Below are 24802 nucleotides of genomic sequence, written 5' to 3' on the forward strand. Positions count from 1 at the left end.
AAATCAAGGATTGTGAAAGAGCAAATGAGGTGTGGAAGAGATTGGAGGAAACATATGAGGGCACACCGGCGGTGAAGAGTGCCAAGTTGTACATCCTCAAGGACAAGTTGACAAGTTTCAAGATGAAGGATGATGAGAGCATTCCAGAGATATTCCATCGGCTACAAGTAATTGTTAATGACTTGAAGGCTTTGGGAGAAAAGATCAAGGATGATGATGTCTCCCATCGATTCTTGATGTGTTTACCTCCAAGATTTGAGATGTTGAGATTACTCATCATAAGAGGAGGATTGAAGGATATTACCCCTAACCAAGTACTAGGTGATGTCATGACACAAGAGACATACCGTGTGGAAAGGGAGGGGATGACAAGGATGACAAGAAGGAAGAAGAAGACAAGAAGAAGAAAAGCATAGCATTCAAGGCTAGCTCATCATCATCGAAGAACAAGGGCAAGTCCAAGAAAGAATCAAGTGATGATGATGATCTTAGTGATATTAATGATGAAGCTATGGCTCTCTTTGTGCGCAAGATGGGAAAATTCATGAAGAAGAAGGGCTATGGTGCAAGAAAGAGAAGAGATCACACCAAGAAGAAAGAGTATGTGAGAAGATGCTACAATTGCAAAAGCCCCGATCATGTAGTAGCAAATTATCCATACAATAGTGACAATGATGAGAATGAGAAGAAGAAGCACAAGGAGGATAAGAAAGAAAAGAAGGAGAAGAAGGAGAAGAGAATGACCTTCCAAAAGAAGAAGAAGGCTGGAGGCTATGTGGTCACATGGGATAGTGATGGCTCTTCAGATAGTGATAGCTCTAGTAATGATGACAAGAAATCTATCAAGAGAGCACTAGCAAGCATCGCCATCAACAAACTCTCCATCTTCGACACTCCATCGACATGCCTCATGGCAAAACCTACCAAGGTAAAATATGATGTGAGTGATGATGATGAATGTGAAAGTGATGCTTGTAGGAGTGATGATGATGATGAGGAGGAGTACTCCAAGGAGGAGCTTATGGACATGTGTGAGCAAGTGCATACTTGCTTTGAGATGAAGAGAAAGGAGTGCAAGGAATTAAACAAGAAAGTCAAATTTCTTGAGCAATCTCTTGATGAGCTCAATGCCACTCATGAGAGGCTAATGGAAGCCCATGAGAAGCTTGGCAAAGCTCACTCTAAGCTTGAAAAGGCTCACTCCTCTCTCATTGAGCAAGTCAAAGTGGAGGAAGCCAAGAAGGAGCAAGTGATCATAACATGTGATGTGGGACTAACATATGATCTTATTGATGAATCTTTTCATGAACCCATTATTGTTGCTCCTACTAACACTTCTTGTAGCACAATCATTACTACTCCACCTATGAATGATACATCACTAATGGTGAAAAATGAGAACCTCAAGGAGGTAAATGAGCTCACTCATGCCTTAGGCAATGCCTATGGTGGAGAAGTCCACTTGCTAAAGTGCTTGGGTAGCCAAAGATTTTCTCTCAACAAAGAGGGATTAGGCTATACCCCCAAGAAAGGCAAGGCGGCATTTGTCACTCCCAAAGCTAGCTTTGTGAAGGGCAATGGTCAGTTTTGCAATAGATGCAAGCAAGTTGGGCATATAGAGTAAAATTGCAAGACTAACAAGAACAAGCTACCTAATGTATCCTCAATCAAATTTGATTCTTGTTACATGCTTTATAAGGGTGCCAATGGTGTGAAGGCTAAGTTTATTGGTACACCAATTGTAGGCCCAAAAAAGAAGGCCATTTGGATACCAAAGACCTTGGTGACTAACCTACAAGGACCCAAACAAGTTTGGGTACCTAAAAAGAATTGATCTTCTTTTGTAGATAAATTATAAAGCTGGAGGAAGGCATTGGGTGCTTGATAGTGGATGCACACAACACATGACCGGTGATCCAAGAATGTTCAATTCAATCAATGAAAGCAAGAGCAATTGGATTGATAGTATCACATTTGGTGACAATGGCAAAGGCAAGGTCAAAGGACTTGGTAAGATTGCAATATCCAATGATTTGAGCATTTCCAATGTGCTACTAGTAGAGAGCTTGAACTTCAACCTATTGTCAGTAGATCAATTGTGTGATCTTGATTTCAAGTGCATATTTGGTGTGGATGATGTAGAAATCATAAGTGTAGATGGCTCTAACTTGATATTCAAAGGATTTAGATATGAGAATCTATACTTAGTTGATTTCAATGCTAGAGAAGCTCAATTATCAACATGTTTGATCACTAAGTCTAGCATGGGTTGGTTATGGCATAGAAGGCTTGGTCATGTTGGAATGAAATAATTGAACAAATTGATTAAGCATGACTTAGTTAGAGGCTTGAAAGATATCACATTTGAGAAGGACAAACTATGTAGTGCATGTCAAGCCAGAAAGCAAGTTGGGAATACACATCCTAAGAAGAGCATGATGAGTACATCCAAGACATTTGAGTTGATGCATATGGACTTGTTTGGACCAGCCGCATACATTAGCATTGGTGGAAACAAATATGGATTTATGATTGTGGATGATTTCACTAGATACACATGGGTATTCTTTCTTGGTGACAAGAGTGATGTGTTTGCAACATTCAAATCTTTTGTCAAGGGTATTCACAATGAGTTTGAAACAACAATCAAGAAAGTTAGAAGTGACAATGGAAGTGAGTTCAAGAACACTAGAATTGATGAGTTATGTGATGAATTTGGAATTAGACATCAATTCTCGGCCAAATACACTCCTCAATCAAATGGGCTAGTTGAAAGAAAGAATAGAACCTTGATTGATATGGCAAGATCAATGTTGAGTGAGTACAATGTGAGTCATTTATTTTGGGCCAAAGCAATCAACATGGCTTGCTACTATAGCAACCGACTCTATTGTCACCCCATGATAGAGAAAACACCTTATGAGCTATTGAATGGAAGAAAGCCCAACATAGCATACTTTCGGGTTTTTGGTTGTAAATGCTATATATTGAAGAAAGGCACTAGATTAAGCAAGTTTAAAAAGAAATGTGATGAAGGTTTCTTGCTTGGTTACTCCACTACGAGCAAAGCTTATAGAGTTTAGAATTTGGCTAGTGGTACTCTTGAGGAGGTTCATGATGTGGAGTTTGATGAAACAAATGGTTCCCAAGAGGAAGATGAGAATCTAGATGATGTAAGAGGCACTCAATTAGTCAATGCAATGAAGAACATGGACATTGGTGAGTTAAGGCCTAGAGAGGTGATTGATATTGAAGATGACAAGAATGAAGTGCTCTCTAACTCAAATGTGCAAGCTAGTGGTTCTCATGATCAAATTCAAACAAGCACTAGTAATGGCAATGTGCAAGATCAATAAATGGCTAGTTCATCATCTCAACCAAGTGATCAACCAAATACTAGCAATCAAGTGCAAGTGTTTCAACCAATTAATGTTGCAAGAGATCATCCATTGGACACTATCATTGGTGATATTTCAAGAGGTGTGCAAACAAGATCAAGATTGGCCTCATTTTGTGAGCATTTCTCATTTATGTCATCCATTGAGCCCAAGAAGATAGATGAAGCTTTAAGGGATGTTGATTGGATCAATGCTATGCATGAAGAGCTAAACAACTTCACAAGAAACCATGTATGGGATTTAGTTGAGAGGCCTAAGGATCATAATGTGATCGGAACTAAGTGGGTCTTTTGGAACAAGCAAGATCAAGATGGGATAGTAATAAGGAACAAAGCAAGATTAGTGGCTCAATGTTACACTCAAGTTGAAGGTCTTGACTTTGGAGAAACATATGCCCCGGTTGCAAGATTGGAAGCAATTAGGATCTTGCTAGCTTATGCTTGTGCCAACAACATCAAGTTGTACCAAATGGATGTGAAAAGTGCATTTCTAAATGGGTACATCAATGAGCTTATGTATGTTGAGCAACCTCCCAGTTTTAAAGATGAGAAGAAACCCAACCATGTCTACAAGTTGAGAAAGGCTTTGTATGGATTAAAACAAGCACCTAGAGCATGGTATGAGAGATTGAGGGATTTCCTACTCTCTAAGGGATTCAAGATGGGAAAGGTTGGCACCACTCTCTTCACCAAGAAGCTTGGAAATGATGTGTTTGTAATGCAAATCTATGTTGATGATATCATCTTTGGATCAACAAATCAAGAATTTTGTGAGGAGTTTGGCAAGATGATGGCAAGTGAGTTTGAGATGTCTATGATTGGAGAGCTTAGCTACTTCCTTGGTCTTCAAATCAAGCAAATGAAGAATGGCACATTTGTGAGTCAAGGCAAGTATATCAAGGACATGCTCAAGAAGTTTAGAATGGATAATAGTAAAGCTATTAGTACACCAATGAGGACAAGTGGAAGCTTGGATAGTGATGCAAGTGGCAACATGGTGGATCAAAAGATGTATCGGTCCATGATTGGAAGTCTACTCTATGTGACCGCATCAAGGCCGGATGTGATGTTTAGTGTATGCATGTGTGCTAGATTTCAAGCCTCACCAAGAGAAAGTCATTTGAAGGCAACTAAGAGAATATTGAGGTACTTGAAGCATACAGAATATGTTGGATTATGGTATCCCAAAGGAGCAAGATTTGAGTTAATTGGATATTCGAACTCCAATTATGCGGGATGTAAAGTTGAGAGAAAGAGCACATCGGGCACATGTCAACTATTGGGAAGATCGCTTGTGTCTTGGTCATCAAAGAAGCAAAATAGTGTAGCACTTTTAACCGCCGAAGCGGAATACATTTCGGCCGGTAGTTGTTGTGCTCAATTACTTTGGATGAAGGCTACCTTGAGTGACTTTGGAATCAAGTTCAAGCAAGTGCCATTGCTATGTGACAATGAAAGTGCCATGAAGCTCACCAACAACCCATTCAACACTCAAGAACAAAGCATATAGATGTCCGTCATCACTTCATAAGAGATCACCAACAAAAAGGGGACATTTGCATAGAGAGTGTGGGCACCGAAGATCAACTTGCCAATATATTCACCAAGCCACTTGATGAAAAGAGGTTTTGCAAGCTAAGGAATGAATTGAACATACTTGACTTCTCAAATATGTGTTGATGCACCCCCACTATATGACATGCCTCTCCTTCGAGCCAAGCAAGGTAAAGTTGATTGACATGTCATCCATCCATTGCTAAGGACATGATTAGTGCATCTAGACATATTTCACATTTGAATAGGCTCATTCATAAAAATCAAATGAATTTGATGCTTATATGGTACCACTATTGCTTGTATGTTTGAAATGATCTAGTGGTAGCATATGACATATTTGTGGGCTTGTAAACCTAGTGTTTGATTTAGAAAATGAGCTATAAAGTGTTTAAACTCAACATGGTACAAAATAACCCTTATTTGGAGGTGTGAAGAAGCTTGTCCTTAGATCAAACCGAGTTAAACATCTTTTACAAGTAATCTAGATTGAACCAAATTGGGAAAATGATCCTCATTTCATATGGTTTCACCCCAACATATCTATAATTTGAGGTCACCTTTTGTGCAAATTGTTGACATTAATAATCCTACCCTATATATACTTTAAGCCTTTGTGGTCATTGATGACAAAGGGGGAGAAATAGTGCACAAAGACAGTGAAACAAAGGGGAAGAGATAATATATGACAAAGGAAGAGGATCAATACAAATAGGGGGAGCAAGCTCATAAACTTGTATGGTAAATTTGAATATGCATTACATATGTTTGCTTGCATGCCATAAATATTTAATATCCATGCTTGTGTGGTGTATGCTAGTTGTTCGTTTGAATGTTGAAATGAAAAACTAGCATGCATAGACTAAAGTAACTAGACATATGTTCTTTCTATGGAAACTAGATCCTTATTTGTAATACTCCCTCCGTTCCTTAATATAAGCCATATAGTTTTTAGCACCAATATTAACGCATGGCTTAGGGAAGGATGTGAGACCGAGGAAAAAGGAAAATCAGGCCATCTTCTCTCTCCCAGTTAGATTGCTTCCTAAATCTAAGGGATTGGTTGGGGCATGTGCTATGTATGGTGGGAAGGTTTCCAAACTAATCGGCGTGGGAGCTGATACGTACCTATATTTTGGAATTTTCTTTAGAAATCTATATGGCTTATATTATGGAACAGAGGGAGTATTGATCTCATGGGGTATTCTAGTTTTCGTATATGTCTAGTTACTAATGGTGCTAAGGATGGTGTAATGGTGCACTACGATTGGTATCACGCTTCAAAGGTCCATCTCTTATACCTTAGCATCATTTGGTAGAAATTGACTCCTATATTTCCTATCTAAGCATATGGGCAAGCTATAATCCAAACTCTTAGCACATATATAGGGGAAGCAATTACTACCATTTGGAGTTCATAAAACTTGTCCATATCCTTTACACATGGTAAATATGCTTGGGCAAGCAACATGGATTCAAATGTACTTTAATTCATATCTTTGTATAAGGGTTGTCATCAATTACCAAAAAGGAGAGATTGAAAGCTCTAGTTTGGTTTTGGTTAATTGATGAAACCCTAAGTGCTAACCTAATTTATCAAGATGATTATGAGATAGGTAGCACTACTCCAAGTGATGAAGCAATGGCGAAGATCATGACAATGGTGATGGCATGGTGATGGTCAAATGCTTAAACTTGGAAAAGAAGAAAGAGAAAAACAAAAGGCTCAAGGCAAAGGTATAAAATATAGAAGCTATTTTGTTTTAGTGATCAAGACACTTAGTGAGTGTGATCACATTTAGGATAGATAGCCGTACTATTAAGAGGAGTGAAACTCGTATCGAAATGCGGTTATCAAAGTGCCATTAGATGCTCTAATTCATTGCATATGCATTTAGGATCTAGTGGAGTGCTAACACCCTTGAAAACATTTGTGAAAATATGCTAACACATGTGCACAAGGTGATACACTTGGTGGTTAGCACATTTGAGCAAGGGTGAAGAAGACGGAGGAGATGCCAGCATCGATCAAGTGACCGGACGCTGGATCTGAATGCACCGGACGCTGACTGCTTGCGTCCGGTCGCGCTGACTTGGCGGTACAGTAGCTAGGGTATACCACCGGACGCTGGGCTATGTCCGGTCAAGGTGGACCGGACGCATCCGGTCGAGGAAAAACAGATTTGGACCCTTACTATACTCGACCGGACACTGAGGCTCCAGCGTCCGGTCAGTTTAGCCAGTGCGTCCGATCAGCACTTAGCCGTTGTGATCTGACGGTTTAGTTTTAACTTAGAGTGACACGTGGCATAAATCAGTGGATCGAACGCTGAGTCCAGGGTCCGGTCAGTATGACCGGAGCATCCGGTCAGAGCGCGTTTTGCCCAGTAAAGGGGTATAACGGCTCTATTCCATGGGGGCTTCTATTTAAGCCCCATGGCCGGTTGTAGCTCCATCTCTTGCACATTTTTCATTGACATAGCAACCTTGTGAGCTTAGCCAAAGCCCTCCCACTCATCTCCATCATTGATCCATCATCATTATGAGATTGGGAGAGAATCCAAGTGCATTGCATGAGTGATTGCATCTAGAGGCACTTGGTATTCGTGTTGCGCTGCGGATTTTGCTTGTTACTCTTGGTGGTTGCCACCACCTAGACGGTTGGAGCAGCAGTGGAGGATTGGCACGAGTTGGTGGTTGTTCGTGGCCATCTTCGGTGATTGTGAGAGGAATTGTACCTTCCCTGGTGGAGTACCGAAAGGTAACTCTAGTAAATTGCTCGTGTCATTGAGTTACCTCACTTGTGGGTCGGTTCTTGCGGTATCCTATCGTGTGGACGAGGTTTGTGAAACACCTCTTAGCCGCCGAACCATCAAGTGTTGGTCAACACAACGGGGACTAGCGTGTTGACAAGCACGTGAACCTCGGGAGAAAAATCGGTTGTCTCTTGTCATTTGCATTCTCCCGGTGATTGGCTTAATCTTCATCTTGTGATTGGTTCATCCCCTACACGGCGGTATAATCACCCCACTCACCTATTTATATTCTTGCAAACTAGTTGATACAAGCTCTTTAGTGTAATTAGAATTGAGAACTTGCTTTATCATTTACATTTATCTAGTTGAGCTCTTTAGAGTAGCAAGATTGAGAGTTCTTAGTAAGTCGTTACATAGCAAGTTTGGGTGCCTTAGTAGTCATTGCAACTAGAATTGTTGGATAGGTGGCTTGCAACCCTTGTAGAGCTAGAGCAAGTTTGCATTACGCTATTTGTCATACTAATCAAATTGTTCTAGTTGATTTGTAGATTTTTAAATAGGCTATTCACCCCCCTCTAGCCATATTAGGACCTTTCACACTGCCTGCAGAGGAATGGCCTGTAATGGTGCAGGTGCTTTAGGTGGGTGCACAATAGTGTCCTCCATTTTGTCCTCCCATTGATAAAACTGGCACCCTCCGGTTTATAAACAACAGCATCAACAGATTAGCACCAAACAAGGAATAAAGAACAACCTATGAATGAATGAGCAAGGAAGAAAACGAACTGTAAAGTACGAGCACTTGTGGGAAGCACGATTGTGGTTGTTCGTAGTCATCGATATTAATCGATTAGCTAGCACACTACAGTTGGGGCACATGACCCGCCTGAGCCTCCTCCCATAGCTGCTTGACGCTTGAGACATGGCACTGGTAGCAAGGTAGCAGGAGAGACAAAAAGGAGAAGAATGAGTGGGAAGGGAGGGCTGAGGGCCTATTTATAGCACCAAATGGGGTCTCTTTGGCACCAAGCCCAGTGCCTTTGGCGTCAAAAAACTTGCCCACGTCAGCCGTCTTGGCGCTCAAACGCTTGGTTAGGGAGTGGCACACAGGGCAAACGGCAATTTCACTCATCCTCCCTAGACTAAGGGCACTTTGGTCTTTTCTCCTTGCCGTTACACACTGTTACTAGCGAAAATGGACGGAATGGCTTGAGGGGCAAAGAAATAAAATTTCATAGCACCTAGATAAGTCCGAACTTTTTAATAGCACGTAAAAAAAGACCATCCTTTTTAATGGTACACTGAAAAAAGGCTCAAAACTAAATGAGCGTCATCGCCTACTACTCCCTAGTCCCTACTCAGAGCTTTACCTCCGGGCTCACACTGGCTGCTGGAAAGGCCAGGCGCGACAAAGCGGGGTCGCGTCAGAGAGCGACGGGCTGTCCGTGTCAGGATGGTGTGGACCGGTGGATGGACAACCCAACCAGACGCAAGCGTCCAAAAAGAGAAAGTCTAAGGCCCTGTTTGGTTGAGCTGTGGCGGTAGGAAAAAGCTGCTGTGGGTTGTGAGCTGTGGAAAAGCTGTTGTGGGCTGTGAGCTGTAGAAAAGCTGAAAGCTGTTTGGTTAAACAAGTATAAAATATACCTTTTATCTTTATCTCTCTTGAAACAACTATGGAAGAGCTTTTTATTCCACCAATTTCAAAAAGCAGAAAGCCAAAAGCCAAAAGCAGGGTCAAACCAGCTTTTAAAAATGAACTACGGAAAAGCAGCTGCTTCTGAAAAAACACCTTCCAAAAGCAGTCCCTTTGGTTGGGCTTTTGGCTTTTGGGGCCAAAAGCCAAAGCCAAAAGCCCAACCAAACAGGGCCTAAGGGCCCAATCATGGAACGCCCCTTTGGATTTCGCCTCTGCTTTTAATAAGAAGCTTGGAATTGTGCCTACGCCTGAACGGCTAAACTTTTATAATAAAAAAACACGGATACCAATTTAAACTTTCAAAGCTGATTCATCGACTCCAGAAGCTCAGATAAAGCTTACGTATAGATACCTCAAGTAGTAAAAAGCAGAATCTTATACGAACATTCGGCAGCACAGGAACTTGCTACGGTACATCGAAATGGTAGAGAAGCAGCTAAAAGGGCGCATGATTACATTATTGCAAGTGATGATGCAGTTTTTTTACTGTAGCAGACTATTGTGGTCCGAATAATAATAGTAATAATCTACAGGAAACTCGGTAGTTCTAGCAAAATTTTGATCGTACGTAAAACCTAACCATTTCGAGTTCCATACATGGAATCGGGTGGTAGCCTCTGCAGACAGCAATTGTCCAAGAGCTGAGTAGTTTTCTGCAATCTTTTTCACGGAGTACGTCCCAAGGGCAGCACTGATGACGCCCAATATTATGATACCAATGCTTGCGATTACCTGAAATTGGAAATTTGAGAAGTAACCATTTCAGCGACCAAGTTTGCAAATTGCCACCGTAAAGAATACTTCCACCAGGTTTTCAAAAAAAAAGAATACTTCCACCAGGCAGTATCATCAGAGATCTTCAGTTGAGAGCCCGATATGTGGAGACGAAAATTCATTTTGTGATAACTGCAATTTGACGATCATTTACCTGTGAACAAGTTGCTTTATTCTGTGCGATCTTCAGGAAGCACAGGGCTGGCATTATGACTGCCTGTAATTATGAATAGTATACACCCGTTAACCACATTCTATAATAAAATATGATTAATCTATCATCCATGTCTCTTTCTTAGGTAACAAATGAAATAACAATGCATGGTATATCAGAAAGTTGTGTCTGATAAATTTGTAGACTGTTAATTGTAATAATGAAACAATGCATGGTACATCAGGGGGAAAACTAAACAAGACTACTATTCTCGTGAAACAGTTCAATTTTTTTCAGAAGAATGATGTACCTGCAAGTTAGGAAATTTAGATATGAAGGCTAAGTGTCAATATTGGTCTTATAATTCTAGCATAGCAACCTTTATCGACGCCGCGCGTGGTGAAGGAAGGACGGGCGGGCCTCTGCCGGGCGGGACGGAGGGGCTGTGCGCGCCACCGTCGGCCGGGAGGGGACCGGTGCGGGGGAGCGATGATGACAGCGCCGGTGTCGGGGCGTGGTGGCGGCACCCATCCGCTTAGTCGGCTCTCGTCGAGGCCGCAGCGGCGATACTTGCCCCCACGTCGAGGCTCCGTGCGGCCGTGTCAGTCTCATCGAGGTGGCTCGTCCGTCCAGCCGAAGACCCTCGGGCGGCGTGTGCCGGAGATGGCATGGCCTTGGGGCGTCGAGGTCGTCCTGATGCCCTAGGCTACGACGCTCGCAGCGGCGAGAAGGGCCGTGGAGGCGGGGGCGGAGCACGTGCTGGGGCGCGATGCAATGGGGCAGGGGCGGGTCGTGCCGCGTGCGCGATGGGCAGTGCCTGGCCAGGGCCGAGCAGCTCACGGATTGGGGGAGCGGGGAGGCGGCGCGGATTGGCGGTGATTGGGGAGCGGGGACGTGGAGAAGATCTTGTTCCGCCGGGTGGAGGATCGCACGTCTAACGGCAGAGCGATGACCAGTTTTTTTCACACCATTCGGATTCGTTTGTGTTAGTTTTATTCTTTTTAGTTATATTACTAGGTAGCGTGCCCGTGCGTTGCTACAGGATAACTAAACTTTTGTGCTAAAAACACACGGATCGCACGATAAGGCCAGTCTTAGTGGAGTTTCGTGGCTCTGTTTCCAAGACTCAGTGTAAACAAGTTTCATCTCCATGAAACTAATTTCATCTCATGAAATTATTTTCATCTCTCTCTTCATTTAAACTATGCCACATCATCTTATTTTATGCGCATGAAACTTTCATTGAGAGTGGCCTAAGATAACAATACTATGAAATAAAATACCGATGTTAAAGTGATATTTAATTTAATCCAAAATACAAAGTTCGTGATGGTTTGATCACTAACAAAAAAAAAGATAGTCTTATTTGAGAAGAACAATTTTAGTGTCACTTCAGGCAAACAAACATCACAAAGAAACTGAAGAGCAAACCTACCGCCACCAACAAAAAAAAGTTCTTTGTTTTATTTGAGAAGTCAAAAAAAACCAACAACTCTCAGGTGGCCTTTGCCAATGCCAATACAACTTCTTTCAGCATCCCATAACCTCTGTTGATGCAGTCCATTACCTCTTATGATGTAGTCTAGCTCCCGCATGCTCAATATGTGGGCCTGCAGCGTATACACTATCGCCCTGCGTGGCAGTCTAAGCATGCAGCCATGTCATCGGCATAATGATTGTGTCGGTTGTCTCCAAGATCTTCTCATCGAAGTGGAAGTATAACTAACGGCACCTACACACATTTTTGCAGCATCCTAATTCATAATTCAAATTACACACGTGGCACCATTCACTGTCATGTATTCATAATTCAAATTACACACACACATGGATCCATTTTGACCACCTGATTTGTAACTTGTAACAATATCAAAGTAAAAAAGAAAGCGTAATTAATTCATTTACTTATATATACATTACAAAGCATTGATACATATACAAGGACCAGTAGTTAACATCATTGTTCTGGTTTGTCAAGTCTTTAAAAGGTGTGCTGCAACCGTGACTTTCAACGGGTTCCATGTACCTAAGAATGACTAAAACATAAAAAAAATGAATCATAAGTGAAGCTTATAAAACAAGTTTGATCAATAACTGAAACATAAAAGATGAATCATAGGTGAAACTTATCAAACAAGGTTGATCATATATAGTTTCATGACTTCAACTTTATTTGTCTTTATAATCATAGAGGCCATACAGTGGATCTTATGTGTTACATGTTAAATAAAATAAATCAGCGTCGGCTCCCGGTGGCGTTTGGATGGCAGGCTGGAAAGGAAAAAAAAAAACTGCTGGGTTATGGCTCGGTTGGTATGGGTAAAGGTCAGAGGCTTACATCCCAATCCCTTGTTTGGTATCTAGGGTGTGTTTAGAATTGCTTGCTCTATATTTTTTAGCTAAACAATTTTAACTTCACGCATTTTATTTTGAGAAAAAAAGTAGAATTATGAGAGCACCTAAAGAGATACTCCACGAACTCCAGTTTTTTTATAGAGCTACTCCATGATAGAGTTTTTGGAGCAGTCCCAAACACCCCTTTTTTTGAAATTGATTTAGATTCATGTGGGGCCCACCTACTTAAAAATATACGGAGTAGGCATCAAATCTTCACTGCTCCACTCCAGTAGTCTTCTCGGTCCTTGTCCTTATCCTCTCCACTGCTTCGCTCGCAACGGCGTGACGGGAGAGGTGCTTTCTGGAGCTCGTTTGCCGGCCGCCTCCGTCTTCACCTGCGGCGCCGGTGACCCTCGTCCTCCCGACCCTTTCTTCGTGGTTCAACTGGGAAACACCAGCTCCGAGCTCCGCCGGCGTGACGCGAGCAAGACAACTGCGGGTTCTTGCAGCCCCCGCGCATCCGCGGTGAGGGCAGCTACGGCGAGCAGCATCCTCGGCGCTTGCGAGGCGAGGTCAGCTACAGGGATGGCGACCCAGCGACGAGCACCGTAGGCGGCCATGATATGCGGACGGGGTCTTGGGTAGAAGGCCTGGTGGGCAGGAGGCCGCCGGCGTGTAACCAGGAGGAGCAAGCCGCCGCAGGAAAGAAGGCCAATCCACGCCGACCTCATCCCCTCCCGCATCTGCGTACCTCGGCGGAGACGGAGCCCCAAGGTGCTGCAGCCGCCACGGCGCTAGATCCCCACATCGCCACACCCGGCACCCTCACTTCGAGGTATGGCTTATCCTTCCTCCCAAGTCGGAATGAACTATCATTACGTAGTTAATTTGTTCATTGCTAGATTTTGTGTTGGTTAATGATACCAGTCTGGACTCCGGAAGTTTTATTTAATTCATTTGTGATAGTCAGTAGCTGCTATTTCTAGTAATGTTTTATTTTAGGGGAATATTTCCTGTTGCTGTTGGTCATTGCTCAAATTCCCTTTTGTTATTATAGATAATGCATCAACAATCCTGTTAGATACGAGATGGCCGTAGTGAAATCATATATAGCTTTACAAGTTTGACCATCCTGCACCTTCTAATTCTTTATACTTGTCAGTGGATGGAAGATAATGAGGAGGGGGATTCAATTCAACTATGGTTTGTCATGAAAACGTTTTTGCGGCATGGAACTGCACAGAATTGGCACTAATGGTTCCTGCCACAGCTCATGCGGGCTACTGATGGACTACTCCATCCCCGATTACATACTGAAGCCGGACTCTGAACAAGTCACTGTTGATAGTGCGCCATGTTGCCCTGTTGTAGTCTTCATCAACTCTAGAAGTGGTGGCCAACTGGGAAGCAGTCTGATCAAAACATACCGAGAACTTCTCAATGAAGTGCAGGTAAATAGGCTAGCAGTTTGGCAATGCTGTAACAATGAAAATATGCATTCCCTTGCATAGTTGCACTATACTATAGTAGTACTTCAAATCATCTTCTCATTGTTGTATCCACTCAATTTTTTTTGCAAAGGTTTTTGATCTCTCAGAAGAGGCTCTTGATAAGGTTCTACTCAGAATATACTGCATCTTTGAAAAGCTCAAGTCTAACGGTGACCTTGTTGCTACTCAAATACAGAAGAGCTCAAGGCTAATTGTGAGAAACCTACTTTTGAATTTATGCATCCAAAAAGAATTTCTGGTTGGATATGCCCTTTTATTAGCCAGTGATCTTTGAAATATCTTGCTGGTGGTGATGGCACGGCAAGTTGGCTGCTTGGAGTAGTTAGTGACCTGAAGCTCTGACATCCCCCTCCTGTTGCTACTGTACCACCTTTTTCATTTGGATGGGTAAGTTAACGCCTCTTTCTTATTTTGAGCATACTGATTTCTTAATTATGATTATTAATCCTATTATGATTTTTGCAGGTCCTACATCAAGTCTAAAGCAGTGCTGAAAATAATGGAGTACCTCAACTTGCCCTTCCCACAAGTCACCATCTTCCTCAGGTTTGTCCCTCTAATCTCTCCCCTCTCCCTGTTCAGCTTAATTTGTGTATGTGGTATGCATCTTATGTATACTATGATATGGTACTTAGGCTTTGGAATATGTGTCATTAAGGTTTAAGAGAATTAAGGAACAAATATGATTTTTTTTTCTGAAACAAAACCCAGTGATTGATGTTGTGATTATGAGAAGAAACTCAGACTGGTGCCGTTTTGGTTCAGGATTCTTGCCGACCGCGCCACTTCTTGCTTTCTTGCAATGGGGAGGGAGGACCCACTTCATCCTGGCTGTTGTCCGGCAAATTCCCGAGTTGTGATGCTTGGATTGGGTTAAAAGCTATCAGAGGGATTCCTCTTGCGCACATATATAAAAGATTCAGGTTTTGCTAGGGTTTCTGTAACGTTGTTGTGTTTCGCCTCCTGGAGAGTTCAATCCTGTCTGATAAGTTTCAGTTAACGTTTGGCAACTGCAGGTTCAGAGCAGTCCATCTGTGTTCATAACATTTATAGCTTGGAGCATATCTGAGGTGTGACAGAAAGACCTTCATTTCATTTTCTTTCTGTATTGTGTCTTATTCTCGCCAACAATTGCAAATAGTGTTTAAAGTTTAAACTAATTGCAGTTCATATAAAGGTAGAACCAGTTCATATTTAGGGCAAAAATTGCAGTTGTATTATTAGTTCATATAAAGGTCATTAGAACTGCAATCACTACAGACTATGTTGACAGGATTAGGGCAATTTGTTGATCATCACTTACCCGTGACTTGTCCTCCCTTTTGTACAGTCAGACCGAGAAGCAGATAGCGAGGGAGATGGCGAGGACAGGAGAAGCAGATTGTCGTTGATGTCGGGTGGCCACTTTGACAGCACCAGACTTGGCCTCGGCGGCTTGGAGTAGTAGATCGCTGCTGACGTCAAATGGACACTTCAACAGGAGTAAGGTACTTAGTTTTTTTTTTCTGAAACAAAACCCATCTTGTTTCCAAAGTAAATCATGATTAACACAGTTTTCTGTTCCTGGAGCCAAATGCATGGTTCTACTTCGTACCGTAACAACTGTACTCATTACGACTATCTACTACCAGGCATTGTCTGTGATACGCTTAAGATAGTCTTGTGGCTCTACATGAGTTGAAATTATCCTAGAATTCCTGTCATAAGCCAACAACTGGATTACAAAGTCCATTCGTAGCCGACCATCCTGTGCAAGGTCAGATATAGTATTATAGATTGATGACCAACATATTAGGTTTCAAACTAAACTGTGGTAGACAGAAACATGCAAGACTGAGAGGAATATCTTCAAATAAAAAAATGCAAAATTAATTTTGTCGGATAGTGAACAGTGTTAGACAAAGGCCAACTAAAGTTACTCTGAAACACAAGACTAAACTGATCCTATATAGTTACAAGAATCAGTAATTACAACTATCAACATGACAGGTCCAGGTTCTCAACCTGTTGTTGGATTTTATTCAGATAAACAAGCAGTATGCACCTAACCCTGTTTTTTGAATTAATCGTGGAGTTAAACCAGCTTGATAAATCAGTTGCAAGATGAACTGAAAGAGTTGAATCTTGAAACTGAAAAATTCAATCACAGGGCAAAGATCATGTCAAAAGCTTCAGAAAAAATCCAATATAATTAAGTTGAGGCGATTGCTGGGATATGTGTTCTTGACTTCTTGTGTGATATTACATGGCACGGAAAGTCTGCTTCTCTTGCCGGGCTTGTCTTTCTTCTTAACTGATGATAGTTTGGTTACTTCCTACCTACAGGCAGATTTATTAGGCATCCCTGTTATTAGACCAGCTGACATAGAGACCATCAGACCACACCCATATGAGCTTCATGCCAATTTAGGACCAACGCATGGCTTCTATTCTATCTTATCAAATCCATTTTTTGCAGTACATAATAAATATAAAATACTTATTTGCATCGGAGTTCCTAAGCGCCGGAGGAGGCAGCGATGATGGAAAATCAGATGCATGCAGTCCAATTCACTATATGACAACTCAAGATGAATGATATGCATAACCTGGTTGATGGATTGTGTCCTATAATCAATTGTTGTACATATTACCACAAACACACGTGCTACATGTAATGGTTCATGGATCTGGGTCACTATTACTCTCGCCTGCAAACAGTCATATTACCACAAACACACGTGCTACATCAGTCATTTGTAGGTACATTTATTAGTAATTACAGGCATACAATCAGTCAGAAGATGGTCCATGATGACGCCTATTTTGAATGGTAGGAACATAATTTTGAAATTCTTAGTAATAAATGCATAATAGTGAATAGGGTGTGCTACCAGCGGCGGATCCACAGGGGGGGCTGGGGGGGCTCCAGCCCCCCCTAATTTCTTGATTTCAAGCCTAATCACTGTAGTAAAAGCTTAATTTCACCATTAAATCTTCATGCAAATCAACATCTCCATTGTTTTAGCCCCCCCTTATCCCGCATCGTGCATCCGCCACTGGTGCTAACCTCATTACGTGCCTCAATACCTTCAGGATTATCATCACGGAAAAAAATTGCAGACTGAACCAAATAAAATGTGAAATTGTTACATAGCTCTAGAACAGGATATTAGTTTAAGTGGCATAAGCTTAGATAATGGTATTGAAAAATCTAATAAGATGTTCAAGTACATTGATGAGCAGAGATAACATTGCCACTGGTGTCCCTGGGAACTGAAATCTCCTTGGAGCCAGCATTGCCTTTGGCCCGTGCCATGTCGGCCCTGCACATATGCATTGTCTACATGACCATGCAGATCAAGATATAGTGATGCACAAGCGTGCCAATATACTAATCGTAATAGAAAAGATATATCTTCTTCTAATCAATGGGTTATCATCATGTGGGGTTTCTGAATTTGGCCATACACGGGATAGCTGCTGTCATTTCCCTCAATCACAAAGACCATTTCGTTTTTTCAGTCACTCCTGCATTGTTGCGTTCTGTTATTCAACGCCTTTAGTTCAGTCGTATGAGTGTTTCTGTTGAGTGTGTTACCTTTTGGTATGCACACTGGATGACATAATCACATATTGTCCTAATCCTTCTTTCATTTGGTTCTCCATCCAACAACGCCAAAACTTCAATTGTCATCCAATTCCCCCACGGTTCGACCATACACCCAATTTAGAAAATACATCTAAGACTGAGAAAAATTACTGATGAAATGCTAAAAGCACAGAACTTGACAGAGGCGGACGGCAGGAAGGCAGGAGAACTCACTGAATTCATCTTCCAGGAGGTAATTGAAGGTGTTGAAGGTGTGACCGTCGGTGGCCACCGCCGAGGGAGTGCCGCCGCCACCAGGGAAGCGCAGCTGCCTGCACCGCTCTACCCTAAGCGCCGCCGCCGCCCAAATGTCTGCCTCTGAGACATCAGCGCCACATCCGCGCGCCGCAACGACAAGCCATTCTCGTCGTCACACCTGCGCCCGTCGCGCCGCACGCATCCAAACGACCTCGACCCTGACCACCATCGGGAGCCCAAGACGCCCAAGTTTCTGGTTTTTGCACGGGCATGCAACGATGGCCGGGTGGACGACCGCGGAGGACGCACACACCATGGCTCTAGTAAGGAATGGGGAAGCGACAGCATGATTTTAGGCGATCCTGGGACGCGAAGATTGCGCAATGTTTCGAGTGGCCTTGATCGCGCTGGCTTTAACTTCCTTTGCGTGGAGGGGGCAGACAGGGTTTGCAAGGGAGGTGCGCGCGGGATTGTCGGAGGGTGACAGGGCGAGCGGGGTGAAGCCAATCCTTTTCGCACGGGAAGGCAGAGCGTGGAGGCCACGAGTTTCCTTTTGCACGGGTGGGCAGAGCGTCGAGGTGGAAAAAAAATTAGCACGGGGTGAAGCGAAGGTCGATTGTCGCACGATGCCGGTGTCTCCTCTTTAGGCTTTTTAGTTGTGAGATAAGAGATGGAGAATCGCTCATGTTTACCTCTGCGCGGCAACCCTGCCATTCAACACCATCTTTTCTGAGAAGTTTTCTCTAGCTACCGTCTTACGAGTTTGATCGGTTGCTCATAATTTTAGCTGTATTGATTCTAATATAGGGCACGTTTAGATAAGCTAGAGCTAGTTATTAGCTGGGCTAAAAATTAAGTTAAATTAGTTGAGACTGGCTAGCTAGTTGTCTAACTACTAATTGATGATTTGATTAAAAATTGTCCACCTATCCGTTTAGATATACTACGGCTAATTTTAGCTAGCTAGCAAATAGCTCTTCTATCAAACCATCCGATAGGCTAGTCATAACCGATATAACCATATACAATGTGATGCCATTTGGTTTAAGTTGCATAAGCTACATTTGGTTAGCAACATATGTAATATGATTACATTTGTATTAGGTGAAGGGTGCAGCTATCATCCTCCACGTCTCTTTCTCCCTTACCGTTTCATCTCAGTTCTCCTCTTACAAGGATATGCAACCTTTGGATATTGCCATAAAAGTTAAAAATATAGAGCTCATTCCTAATTTTGTTTACATTTCGTTTGGACGTCGATATTCAGTCTCAGAATTTGAAATTGGTATTGGCTAGCTGCCTAGCTCCAAGCATAGCTGTTTGGATGGTTAACGATTCGGAATTGGAATTGGATCGCATGACCCACCAGTATCACTATACTTGCAAACTCTCATGTTCAATATTGAGCCACCACCCTCCGATCCGTATTGCTCAGCATTCAACAGCCGTCCTGACGCTCCTTCGCCCCGATGCACCTCCGCCCCCGACGCCGACCCTCCGCCACCACTTGTTCTCTTATATTTTGCTATAGCCACTTTTAAACTTGGGTTTTTCTTAGACTAATTTGCCATCGAATAGTTTCACCGTGCATTGGTTTGTGCAACCAAAGCTACTTGTAAGCTTATTTACATTAGCAACATTTGAGATAGCATCTTCTATATTCTTTGGTTGTGTTCTCGATTTGCGTGTAGAGAGAAGCCTTCGTGGCGAGATCTATCGTGTCACACGTGGTTGTTAATCAACGAAACTATGGTGTAGATTAGTCCCATATGCTATAGAGGCCATGGAATGAGTCTTGTGCATCCATGGTGCCTTTATAGCATAGGATGGGACCTGAAGGCACCACCGCACCATGCGCAAGACCCATCTATCGACAGTTCACCGATGCATATTCATTGTCGCAAAATTTAAGATTCAAACTCAATCTACTAAAAAAATTTCTTCGCGAGCGGGGTTTAACCCGTATTTCATTAAGAAGGCAGGAGTTTAAACGTTACAGATCGGCACAATCTCACTAACGAGACACAGCCAAGATTGACCGTACGACGAACGAACCAGCAATATTACAAAAAATGATTATACGGCCATACTGTTACGCGACCAAAGACAAGGATCTCTAGTGGCCTACACGGCACTCTCGGCCGACACGTGCATGCTCTGCCTACTAGGGAAAAGCACGCGCATTGCCTCCTTCTTCGAGGGCGACAACGGCGGCGCAAACGCCTTCTGGAACTCTTCAAACGACACCTCATCAGGTAGCTCAGTTTCGACCTCAAAACCCAAACGCTTCATCATTACCTTCCTCGCCTACGCTTCAGATTTTTGGGCTCTGAACTTGCTCTTTGCTACAAGACGTGCACTCCTCTTGGGGACAAATCCTTCATCATCATCGTCACCCTCCCCCGGGATCTTTGTGATCCGAAGCCTGGGTGGCGACGAAAGGATAGGCTGCTGCAACGGCTTCTTGAAAGCATTGATGAAAGTGTCGATCGGCATGGTTGAGGCTGCGCCTCCGGGTGTGATCGCACACACGACGTCATCCACGGGCGGCATGAGGACAGGCTCAACGATCTCTGACTCAAAATTCATACGAAAATAACAAATTTCAAATGCATATCTATCGAAAGACAAAATTCCTAGAAATTGTGAAAACCTAATATGAAAGCATACTTAGAAGTATTTGTTGTGATAGGTAGGTACCTATAAGAGGTAACAAGACATACAATTTATTTGCATATCCGCTTTGTTGAGTGGACACTTTCTATTTTCTAACAAACCTCATATATAATACTAATATAATGCCGGTCACAACAAGGGTGTTTTCTTTTCTTGCAACCCTAATTCGGTAATTCCTCAAGTTCATTCTTGGCGGTTGGCAATTTGTTGGAACTTCATATACAAAATATTTGGTTGTTCTTGTTTTCCATCAATATTCAAGTAAAAGGTGAGAATTCTGTACTGAATTGGCATTTGATACAATTCGATGTCTAGAATATCCAATATGGCTACGAGCAGGGGTGGATCCAGCATGGGTGCTGGGGGTGCTCAAGCCCCCCCTCCCCTACCCCGTTGGGCTCCATGGAATGAAGAGAGAGGGAAGTAAAGAGTGAAGAAGAGGGGGAGAAAGGAGAAGAGGGGGCTGAAGCAGGAAGAAAGGATATGAGCACCCCCCGCCCATCCGTCCCTAGCTACAAGCATATCTTTAAGAAGAGGTTTAGGACTATCTCTTTCATACATGTTACTTATTATATAAGTTAGTCTTTCCTTTCAAATATATATAGTGCAATGTGCCAATCCCTTTATAGATTGATAAGGGTTGAAAGTATATCTCTTTCTTTCTCCAAAGATAAATGACACGATTGCAATCTATTGGTGGCTACCATCATGATAACGAATTAGCTACTCTCTTACAAACAAACTAAATTGGAGGTTCTGACATGGAAGCAATCGAACAGTTTCAACATATATACAACATAAATATATGATCAATTCTCCTAAATTACACCTTAAGTTCAAGCCCAACGTACGGAGAATGTACCTAGTTCAATGAACGTATGAGCAAGGTCATAATCTATATATTACGTTTTTTAACCTCTCGAGTTCCAAGATTGTCCAAAAATGTATTGCAAGTGCATCATTGTGCAACCACAGTTTTCAGTCACAATGACCACAGAATATTGCCGCTGCTCATCGCTTCATTCGACTCCGTTGTCATGTACAAACACAGTTGGAGACGAAGCTCCTACTGCCGCAGGGTGTGGCGGCTCCTCCGGGATCATGAAGGGGTCCGGCGCCTCCGCGGTTTGGCGGTCCTTGATGTGGAAGCTGGCACTGTTCTTCTCCATTTCCGCGTAATGCAACCCCTGCAAGATGGCTGGAACACCAGCAGGGCGTTGCATTTGCACTACGCCCTTGTACCCCATCTCCAGGTCGATCTTGTTCCTGGAAGTAAACGGCCCGCCGTCGACGAACGTCTCCGGCGGTGCCGGTGCCGGCAGCTCCACCCATGCCCGGAAATTGTTCATCGACGGCGGCATCCCGGTGCAGAACACCTCGGACACGTTGGCCAGCAGGCCCCTGTTGTACGGGTTCTCCTTCTCGTCGTACCGGTACCTGAAGTTCTCGTACGTCGTCTGCACAAACGAATGAACGTCATGAATTGCATGCGCAGCTCGATCAACGTCTCTGAACAACCAAAGCATGAATGTCTCCGCTCCGGCCGGCTCTGACGGATCGGATCGGAGTACGTCACGTACCTGGTTGGTGCTCATGAGGTAGATGTGGAAGACGGTGAGGCCGCCGACGAACCACGCGACGACGAAGGTGTAGACGATGAGCACGAGGGAGAGCGGCTCGCCGGTCATGGACCTCAGCAGCGACCCGCCGTGTCGCGGCCTCTGCGCGGCGATGTTGAGCCAGGACAGCACGAAGACGTAGAGGCACAGGAACGTGGACGTCGAGATGAAGAGGAAGAAGAAGCGGTAGTTGCGCTGCGCGGTGTTCCTCGGTGTCAGCTCAACGCATGCAAAGGATTTTCATTCAGAGCCTGGCGGCCCGGGCGTGGCCGTGACATGCACATACTCACCAGGCCGATGCACTGGCCGACCCAGGGGCAGTGGTGGTCGAACTTCTGGACGCAGTTGTTGCAGATGGAGCAGTGCGACGCCCGCGGCGGCCGGTACAGCAGGCACGTGTCGCAGTACTTCACCCGGACGACGTGGCCCCCCGCGACGGCCACGTCCCTGGTGCGCGGCAGCCGGAGGTGCGGGTTCGCGGCGCTCGTCATCACCCACTCGGTCGACGCCGTGACGACGTCGTCATCGGCGGCGGCGACGGGGTCGCCGTCCCCGTCCCCGCCGCCCTCCGCCTGCTCCGGCGGGCGCGCGTTCCTCGGCACGATCCCCGGGTCCCTGCTCGATGTCAGGAACAGGAACGCCAGGTCCTGCGATGCGATGCAATGCAAAGAACGGAGGATTAGCAATCCTGATCGAGAGCCAGTCGGCATGCAGTCGAGTGAGTCAGGCTCACGCTCACCCACCGATAGCCCAAGAAGGATGGTGGAGAGGAGGACCGGCAGGCCGAGCGGTTGCCTCTCCGAGCTGCCGGAGCTGAGCTTGGTGACGCACTGGAAGCACAGGCCGGCCAACGGGCATGCTATCAGGACTGTGGATAGGAAGAGGGAGCCCGCGTCCGGGCCGAAAATCAGCCGCCCGCCAAAGAGGAATTTCTGAAAAACATTCAGGGACTGTTATTCCTTACAATGGCACTATCTGAATCAAGTTGAAAATCCTATGATCGGCGACACATAAATTCCAAAATTCACAGACATTTTGCAGGAATTAACTGCGATGAAGCAGAGAGGCACCAAGGCTTACATACATTGCTTCCTTTCCAAACCTGGTACAGCCTCCTTCGGTCCGGCGCCCGCTCCCCCATCATCGTCAAGACGTCGACCTCTCACGGTCACGGCCGATCGACCTCGCACAATCAACAAGTAGGCATACGCGGCGGAGCCACGGCGGCGCGCCCCTCCCCAGAATGCTCCGGCCGGCTCCGCGCCGCGTCAGTGCTCGGTCATCAGCACGTCGGCCGGCCGGCGCCGCTGCTGTTGGGCTTTCTCTCTCTCTCTGGAATCCCCTTTTGGATTTGGAGGTTGGAAGTTGGGAACCTACTGCAACCAAGGCTCCTCTTCGTCTCCGTCGTCCGAACCTGATTGGTCTCTACTGATTAGGCAAAGCAATAAGGCGTGGCGGCGACGCGGGAAAAACAATTAATCATCAGGAGGGCTTAACGACCGCTGCCCGGCCGCGTCCGTCGTGCCCACCTGCATGACGTGACAGGGTGGAGCACCGGCCCGGCCGGCTGGCTGGGCATCGAGGCCCACCTGTCGGCCAGTGCAGGGTGTCGATTCGCGTTTCTGGTTCCTGCTGCACCCACTAATCATGTTCTAATATTCGCTCCACATAGGCAATCACCAATACAGCAATAATAACTACTTAGCTTCCGAATGATATACCAGTACGTACAATATTATTCTTAGAACACGAAATCTCATTCGCTGCATTTTATTTCGATATTGTTTTTAGGATTATTATTTATTATTAGTAATAGTAATAAGGAAGAACAAATAAAGAGGGACGTTTTTATGTGTAGTATATCTTTTACCTTTTTTGTTCGTGGCCTCCACGTACGTTTGTAGCCAGCAAAAACGCAAAACTAGGAGTACGTACGACTTTGTCAAAAACAACAACTAGGAGTACGTGACAACATGTCTTCGTCTCTTGTCTTGATTACCTGCTGTTGTGGATTAGATATGTATATATATGTGCATCTGAATTCCCAAATTTTATTTGTCCATACGCAATTGGAACCTGTATTGTTTCATCTTCTTTAATTTATTGGACTTGTATCTTATGAGCCGGTACTGCCAAGCATTTGGCACGACAGTTTTACATGCTCCAGTTGCGTAACTAAGCACTAGCCCCTGGTGGAGACTACTAGGTTACAACAAATGGCATTCAGTAGTGTCAGTCCAAAAAGATTGATACTGATTAGTAAGCATTTTCAGGAGCTACTTTGTTTTAATCGGCGCAATACACTACTTGCGCAGGAAACTATGCCCTTGTTTAGTTCCACCCCAACTTCCAAAAAGTTGCTACAGTACCTGTCACATCGAATGTTTGCGGCCCATGCATGGAGCATTAAATGTAGACGAAAAGAAAAACTAATTGCACACGTTTCGAGCCTAATTAGTACATGTTTGAACACTATTTGCCAAATAAAAACGAACGTGC

General features: G+C 44.1%; 2 protein-coding genes across 11 annotated transcripts; one reads left to right on the top strand and one right to left on the bottom strand.

Annotated features, from left to right (window-relative positions):
- The first annotated feature begins 12971 nt into the window (after positions 1-12971).
- On the top strand, positions 12972-21856 carry LOC136449855 (diacylglycerol kinase 1-like). 10 transcript variants are annotated; one of them, XR_010758169.1, is made up of 8 exons: positions 12972-13503; positions 13831-14119; positions 14250-14566; positions 14645-14725; positions 14945-15102; positions 15196-15249; positions 15510-15666; positions 21736-21856. XR_010758169.1 is itself a non-coding variant. In XM_066450063.1 (8 exons), exons 1-4 carry the CDS (start codon positions 13292-13294, stop codon positions 14444-14446), a joined length of 519 nt encoding a protein of 172 aa, XP_066306160.1. In that variant the 5' UTR covers positions 12972-13291; the 3' UTR covers positions 14447-14566; positions 14645-14725; positions 14945-15102; positions 15196-15249; positions 15510-16612. The 10 variants fall into 10 exon arrangements, 1 of the variants encoding a protein (XP_066306160.1); XR_010758170.1 differs by lacking the exon at positions 21736-21856 and adding an exon at positions 21000-21018; XR_010758167.1 differs by lacking the exon at positions 21736-21856 and adding an exon at positions 18001-19012.
- Positions 21704-23717, bottom strand: LOC136449854 (probable protein S-acyltransferase 4). Its single transcript, XM_066450062.1, has 5 exons — positions 23388-23717; positions 23047-23235; positions 22594-22950; positions 22265-22498; positions 21704-22141 (listed from the first exon to the last, which is right to left on the bottom strand). The coding sequence occupies exons 1-5, from the start codon at positions 23445-23447 to the stop codon at positions 21704-21706; spliced, it is 1278 nt and encodes a 425-aa protein (XP_066306159.1). The 5' UTR covers positions 23448-23717.
- Between the last annotated feature and the right edge of the window lie 1085 nt (positions 23718-24802).

Source organism: Miscanthus floridulus, chromosome 5, assembly GCF_019320115.1.
Source record: "Miscanthus floridulus cultivar M001 chromosome 5, ASM1932011v1, whole genome shotgun sequence".
NCBI lineage: Eukaryota > Viridiplantae > Streptophyta > Magnoliopsida > Poales > Poaceae > Miscanthus > Miscanthus floridulus.